Genomic DNA, 8,011 nt, shown 5'->3' on the forward strand with positions numbered 1-8,011 from the left:
AACAGCATCAAACAGTCTATGATTCGGCTGGTTGTATCATCTTTCTAGAACCTCACACCTTTGAATAGGCAGCATACTGAAGTTCTCATAAGACTGTTAGTTAAGCAGATTGTCTTAGAACATATCATTCATTGCACAAACAGTAAATGCTCTTTTAAGAAAGGTATACACTTGTTGACCAGGTGTGGTGGCTCATGCCTGTAATTCCAGAGCTTTGAGGTGCTCAGGCACTGCTTCAGGCGAGGAGTTCAACACCAGACTGGGCAACATAGCAAGACCCCATCTCTACAAAAATAAATTAAAATAAAGAAACATATATACTTGTTTTCCATAAAAAGCAACACTTATTGCTGGGTCTCAAAGGTAACACTTTCCTAGCTGAACCCAAAATGTTTTCTTCTTTGTCTTTCTCTGTTATCTGCTAAAAATATAAATAACTTGAAAATTTAAAACTCCTGCTCTGTCCAACCAAAATCTTTTTATTAGTAAACTAATCCAGTCCTCAAGAAAATGTCTACTTGGACAACAAACCATAATTTCTGGTTAGTATGACACTAAATGAGCCCTCATACCCATCCCCTAACTTATTCTTGATTTTACTAAATTAAGAAAAAAGGCACTACGGAAATTGTCTAGTTCAATGCTTAAATCGTATATAACCTCAGCAAAGTTAAATGGCTTGCCCATCACCTCAAAATGGTGCATGAGCTAGACCTAGAAGCCAGGTCCACCAATTCTCAGCCCCATGCTTCTTCCACCAGGTGGTGCTTCCTTATCAGTAAGGCACTCCATTTCCTAATTAGCCCCATTCTCCTTGGAGCCATTACTCTGCCAACACTAAGTTCCTAAATCCATTCCAGTCCCTTTCAATTATTTCTTAGCAATATCTCTTATATTTGTCCTCAGCCTGATTCTCATTATATCACACAACTGGTGTTGGACAGTGCCTTCTAGCTAAGAACCTCAATACCAGTTTCTCTTCTAATCATTTCATACAAACTCTTAGAAGCTCACGTTGGAAGTGGTCTTAGCACAAATTTCCCATTGTTACCAGAAACACCCCACAACATTAATGCCAAAATAGGGATCCAGTATTTACTTAAGTAACTCCAGGAACTAATTTCCAAATTAGCCATTATATTCATAGAAAGCTAAGCTATTTTGGTTTGGTTTTGTTTTTAACTATAATGAACCAAAAGACAAAAAATGTCTTCATATTGCCTCTTCCAATTGGTTAGTTTCACTCTTTGGAGAGAGATGAGAATAAATTTAGCCGCATATGATGTGGACACCTTTTCCAATATTTGAAGATAACTGCCATACTGTTACAAGGTGGTTTCAACTAGATGATAGGGATACTCTAGTTTGTAAATAAACAAATAAATAACCTTGGCTCTTTCTCAAAACATTTCATTGCTACCACTTACCACAATGCAAGCCTGTTTCATTAAACTCTCATTGCCCTTCCATGCTTCAGCCCAGTTAACTTATATTAACAATGGCTCTCTAACCACTGTGTACAATCCTCCCTTATACTCTTCATCAAAACAGGGGTATCCTCTTCTCTAAGGCCATCTTGTCAAAAACTCAAGTTTCACAGGAAGTTTTCAGCAACTTTCAGCTATTCCTTTAGAAGCTGGCTCAATTTTACTACTGTCATTTAAATGACGTTCTTCTAACTGCCAAATGTTTTTGTGGGCATTTTTATATCTATAACTGGAGTCTGAATCCCCCAAGGACAGCTGTCCATTTCCTCTACACCTCCTGCACACCATTTAGTATAATGCTACGTTCTGTATAGAACACAGATTGCCCTACTAACTTATTCCATGAATTTATTTTCCACTTCTAAAATGCATTTCTAGGTTGAATGTGGAAACAAAGCAATACTTCTTAAATAATGATATTGAAAGCTTTTCCATTTCACAGTACATCAGCAGTCTTAATAGAAATGTGCGGGTATGTTCTTATTATAAGCAAATCTTATAGCATGCCGATGTACTCAATTCAATAACTGAAACAATCTAAAACCTGGATTCTCAGTTTTATAGACTTATTAGCAAGATTTATAGAGTATGCTGCTGCCAAAGAACATAAGGCACTGTACAAAAGAATTTCACAACTCTTTAATGTTAAATGTTACAAATGTAAACAAGGAGCCAATAGAATGAATAAGGAAACAAGGAGTCAAAGAATAAGAAAGACAAAAAGAATGTGAAGACAGCAATAATAATAATAATTAACCCTAGGTCTTTCAAAGATGCTTTACTGATCCATGTAAAGACACAGGATTAAAGTACAATTCTCTCTCTCTGGAACTTCCACAGATAACTGAAGAGCACAGGCTGTAGAGCCAGGGTATTTCGGTTTCAATTATAATTCCCGGCTCCATCAATTATTAGCTGACTAAATTGAAGTACATTATTTAACTTTTAAAAGACCTTTCTCATAGGATTGTGGTGAAGATTAAGATAATGAATGTAAAATGTTTGTAATAATGCCCTGTATATAGTAAATAATTAATTATCAGTTATTATTTCATTCTTATTTCTGATGTTGACAACAAATGTTAACCTTACTATACTTATTACTATGTTTTATTCCCTTCTGATCTGAAAGTCACCTGTTATCTCCAATTCTTAGAATCACAATCATGTAAGAACTGATAATGCTATATTTATCTCATATATATTTCTAATTTAAACTTCTATCAACTAAATTCTTACAAATTTCCATTTTGCTGCTTTTCCAATGCTTTTAATTCCAAATACTCAAACATGAAAACATCTCATTCTTTTCTTTCCACCTGCCATATATCCTTACTGATATGGTGTGGCTGTATCTCCACCCAAATCTCATCTTCAATTCCAACATGTTGTGAGAGGGACTCAAGGGGAGGTAACTGAATCATGTGGGCAGGTCTTTCCCATGCTGTTCCCGTGATAGTGAATAAGCCTTATGAGATCTGATGGGTTATATAAGGGAGAGTTTCCTTGCACAAGCTCTTTTTGCCTGCTGCCATCCATGTAAGACATGACTTGCTCCTCCTTGCCTTCCGTCATGATTGTGAGGCCTCCCCAGACACATACATGCAACTGTTAAGTCCATTAAACCTCTTTTTCTTCCCAGTCTCAGATATGTCTTCACAAGTAGCATGAAAATGGACTAATACAGTAAATTGGTACCAGAAGTGAGGAACGAACCCACACAAATATAAATCCATCAGGCTCAAGCCTAACCCCTAGGCATAGTCTCCAAGTCAACTTGCTTGTATAGCTTCTTTTCCATCCCTTACCCTCCAAAACTGTTCTTTAAGTCAGTATATGAGCTTCCTAAGTATATCACTTTTTTCATTTTCTGCTCTGCTCCAACCTATCCTAGTTTGTACTCATTAAAATATCACTTGTTACGCCAGGCGTGGTAGCTCACGCCTATAATCCCAGCACTTTGGGAGGCCAAGGCAGGTCAATCACCTGAGGTCAGTAGTTCAAGCCCAGACTGATCAACATGATTAAACCCCATCTCTACTAATAATACAAAATTAGCTGGCATGGTGATGCATGCGTGTAATCCCAGCTACTTAGGAGGCTGAAACAGAAGAATCGCATGAACTCAGGAGGCAGAGGTTGCTGTAAGCCAAGATTGTGCCATTGCGCTTCACCATGGGTGACAAGAGTGAAACTCTGTCTCCAAAGAAAAAAAAAAAAAGAAATAAAATATAACTTGGTAATATACATTTTCCTGCTTTAGTAGTTTCCTGTTGCCACTAAAATTGAATTCCTAAGGGTAGAATTCAAGGCTCATCAAAATCTGATGCCGTCTTTTCTATTTCATAGCCATTCATGCAAAACTTCTCTGTCTCCTGAACCTAACAGCTTACCTTACTCATGCTTTCCTTCCCCATAAAAAATGATCACCAAATAAAAAATGCTATCAAAGTCTGCTCACACTTTAAGGGCAATCTTTGTTCTGTGAAACCTTCCCCATATCATAAGCACACTGATCTTGTCATCCTCCACATTTCTATTATATTAATGACCTAAATGTTTATTAAGACAGTGACCCTTAATTACTATACTTCCTCATTTTAATTACATGTAAATATTCTTACCCCAAAACAATTTTAATTTATATGAATACAGGGACATGATACCTGAAAGCTCATAGTCTTACATAATGTTAGGCCAAGAGATGATAATAAATAATTGCTGAACTGAATTCATTTACCCCATGGGTCGCCATCAACTTCTTGTCAGGAGACACAAATAATGATTGTCCTCATGTCACTGTCTCAGAAACAGCCTTATAAGAATACTCACTGCATCACTATTATCTTCATTATATGTGAATCTTTCTACTGCTTTTTCCCCCCCAAGCATAATAAAAAGGCATGGAGTTAATTTAAATTAGTATTTTTATAAGAAGAAAGTCCACTGTAAAAGCTATTAGTTTGTTGAAAAAGTAATTTTAGTTTTTGTCAAATAGTTTTAAAAGATTACAATATTCACATTTCAGGTTCCACAGAAGTGAGTCACATCCTACCTGCTATGAACTACGAATCTGAAAATGCTTAATAAATTTAAATGGTAACAAATTTAATTGAACAAAGTTATTACTATGACCTTTCTGGGTGCAACATCCAGTCCTGACTAGCAGGTTTTCATTTGAAACACTTAAGACAGGTCATTAAAACAAAAAAAGCGTAGAAAGTCAAAATGTAATTGAAAAATAAAAAGTGTAACTTCGTAAGAACCAGTTTCCTTCAATTTGTTTTCTGAGCACTGCCTTCTCTCTAGGAAAGCTTTTCAGCCCCCGGACTCAAATGTTAACTAACCTAAATCACAATTTCTTTCTGTAAATAAATTAATGGGTGGAGCATGAGAGTATTCGTTTTTCACAAAACCCATTTGAAATTATTACAAGGTTACAAATGTGGCTGTGTGAATAATTCCTTCAGTCACTTCAAGGCCTATATATATATGATTTACTCAAAAGTGACTCCTGAACATTAAAACATATTGTTCACTCTACTCTAGCGGTCATAAGAATCCTGTAATATGTCCTGAGAATTGAAGTTTCATCACTCACCTTTCAAAAACTTGAAATCAACTAGTTAAATGAAACTTGTCACACACTTTATATCACTTGAACATTTTATTTCTTTTGCACATATCTAGAAGTAATTGAATTTCAGTGGGAAGTGACTACTTGTTTAAACAAACAATTTTTCTTGCAAACCTTTCTATCTAAAAAAGTTCTGCTCTGTAAATCTACTCTACGCTTCTTAAACCTATGCATTCGAACAGGTTCAATTCAATATCTTGCTATGTATTTTAGATAACACTGGGCTGCATTCAAGATGCAATTTCTGTGACCAAGGTTATTGCTCATTTAACACAGTATCATGATACTAACTCAATCTTTTAATAAAACACAAATCACAAGCCTGTGTTTCTGTTGGTGAATATTTTTTTGTTCAGTGATGAAGAGAATTACACTCAAAGCTATAGTAAATTTAAAATACTTCTCTAATTCTTATTATGGATATAAAGGAGAAAAAATATGATTCATTTACAAAGAATTTCCTCAGGCATCAATAAATGATAAAGCAGAAAAGCTGAAGAGTTAAGATGAGCTGTAACTGGATTTTTATCTTAACAAACTAAAGAAAGGACATTTGGTTCAGAAAAACAACTTCAAATAGTAGTTAAAGATCATACCACAAGATTATAAAACATATGACTTCGTTCATTCTCATATAAATATGTAACAACTTCCTGATGGATATTAATTTTCCTAATGCTTCTCTGCTCTCCCCCTAACGCATTTCAGGATTCCTGCTAAGGTATGTGCATGATGTTGAAAATGTTTTCTCTATAATTCTCTTTCTCTGTCTTCACTGACTTTCTTTTCTTCTAATTCATAGACACAAGTATATTGAGAGGCAGCATGTACAAGCTTTGTGAGTCTACATAGGTCCCCTAATCTCTCTTGGGCTCAAGTTTCCTCATCTGTAGAACAGTCACAATAATACATACATTGTGGCGTTGTCATGGAATTAAAATAATTCCTGGTACATAGTATCTGTTTAAAACATTCTGAATACTATTTTAATACCTTAAGAGGTAATCCTTGGCTCTGCTTTAAGATTTTACAGACTATTTTAAAAACTAGAAGAGACAAAGCTCATAATCACATGATTGTCTTATATTAAGCATGAAGAAACGAAAGTTTACACAGGCAAACTAATTTGGCTGTAGTCAAAAAGCTTCTTAGGAGCAATAGTAACACTCAAAACTAAGTGTCCACAGACTACAGGTTAGTGACGACTACTTCACCACAATTCTCTCTCCAGAAACCCTATCCACTCTAAGGTTTTACAGGGAGCAAATGTCTAACTTTGACCTACCCTTTATCCTCCATGCCAGCCTGTATGCTGTTCTACCAACTGAATTCCCACATCTCAAATTATATTTCTCATACTCTCTCTCCAGCCACATTTTGTCCAGAATTCTGTAGCTTTGTTCTTATAACAGCATGCATAGTCTCCTAGTCACCCAAGTTCAAAGAGGTAGGAATAAGAAGAGAACCAGCATTTACTCTGCACCTACTATGTACCAGGTACTCTACCACGTTACTTATCTATATTACCTTACTTGTGAAGGAGAATTGTCTCTATTAGAATAATAAAGACACCAAGCTATCAAAGTAAGTTGCCTCATCCTACCAAACAAGTGTAAGATATACTTTTGGAAACTGAACCGAAGTCTCTGTGACTTAAAAACCCATTCAGACATTGTCAATGTGTCAACAAACAGGTACATGCGTGTTTCTGTGAAGACTTTTATAATTTTTTAAATGAAATATCATATATATTGCTCTGTAACTTTTCTTTAAAGTGACAATAACAATTTCCATGGCAGTCTCCTCATTTTATTAATAACAAAGTTGGTAGACAAATTTGATATATGAAAATATTCAAGACACTCACTTTTTCTTGATTCGTAAGATAATATCTAAACTTCCAAACAAGATCTTGTTCTTCATATGTAAGTTGCTTGGTTGGTGGATAACTCACAATAATCTAAAAAAAAGAAAGAAAAAGAACTAATTTTGTCACCTATATACTTCCTATATATTTTCATTTTACTTAATGTTTTTCAACTATAATTCTATACTAAAATTATTATACAAGCAAAGAAAATGTAAATCCAGTCAAGAGGGCCTTAAACTTTCTGTAATTATGTGTCCAAAAAGCAGTTTAAAGGAGAAGAAAAGAAGAGAAGGTCATATTCCATAGAAAAACATTTACCTGGAGAGTTCATTTAATTCAACCAGAAACAAAGCATAGCAAAATAACAACGTCCCCTACCAGAAAAAGGGAAAATGTGCACACAATAAACTCTTTTCAAGTCAATGCATACAACAAGGCATGTGTGCACAATAAGTTCTCTCTCAGGCAATGTCTTAAGGCCAGCTTCTAAGAATAATACTATGTCATGAAAATATAAAAGTATTCGCATTTATGTCTCCAGAGCTAATAAATTTATGGAAAGCCCCAAATGATAATAGAACTGCTGATACGTCAAATTATTAACATGATGTAAGATTAATCAACCTGGAGAAAATGTGCATCTAAATAATTTTTAAGTGAGGTGATAGCTATCAGTTTCAACCAAAATACCCATTTAACTATTTTAAAATTAATATTTCAAAAATTCTCTTACATTTAACTGATCTCTTGTGGCAGCATTGGGTTTGAGATCATGGTCAGAAGGTCCACTTCTTAAACTCCGGGCAAGCTTGTGGTGTTTGCTCTCAACTAAATTCTCCTATAAATTATTTTAAAATATTGACAATGTAAACTTCACCAAAAGGAAACTTCAACAGCTATTCATAAATAGAAAAAGTACTTGAGAGGATTTAATAATATTGAATGTTTTATTCTGATACAACTTTAGCAGTCTTCTAAATCCCTTAAAAATATGTATCCTTTTTTTTTTTTTTGAGA

General features: G+C 34.7%; 1 protein-coding gene across 1 annotated transcript in view; it reads right to left on the bottom strand.

Moving 5' to 3' along the window:
• The window catches only part of PIK3C3 (phosphatidylinositol 3-kinase catalytic subunit type 3), a 126,747-nt gene that overhangs the window by 74,924 nt on the left and 43,812 nt on the right, over positions 1–8,011 (bottom strand). The window contains exons 8-9 of the mRNA XM_017529729.2: positions 7,728–7,832; positions 6,992–7,084 (exon numbers count right to left, since the gene is read on the bottom strand). Coding sequence (XP_017385218.1) covers positions 6,992–7,084; positions 7,728–7,832 — 198 coding nt within the window. The remainder of the gene's footprint in view (positions 1–6,991; positions 7,085–7,727; positions 7,833–8,011) is intronic.

The sequence above is a fragment of the Cebus imitator genome, unplaced genomic scaffold (assembly GCF_001604975.1).
Source record: "Cebus imitator isolate Cc_AM_T3 unplaced genomic scaffold, Cebus_imitator-1.0 Scaffold60, whole genome shotgun sequence".
NCBI classification, from domain to species: domain Eukaryota; kingdom Metazoa; phylum Chordata; class Mammalia; order Primates; family Cebidae; genus Cebus; species Cebus imitator.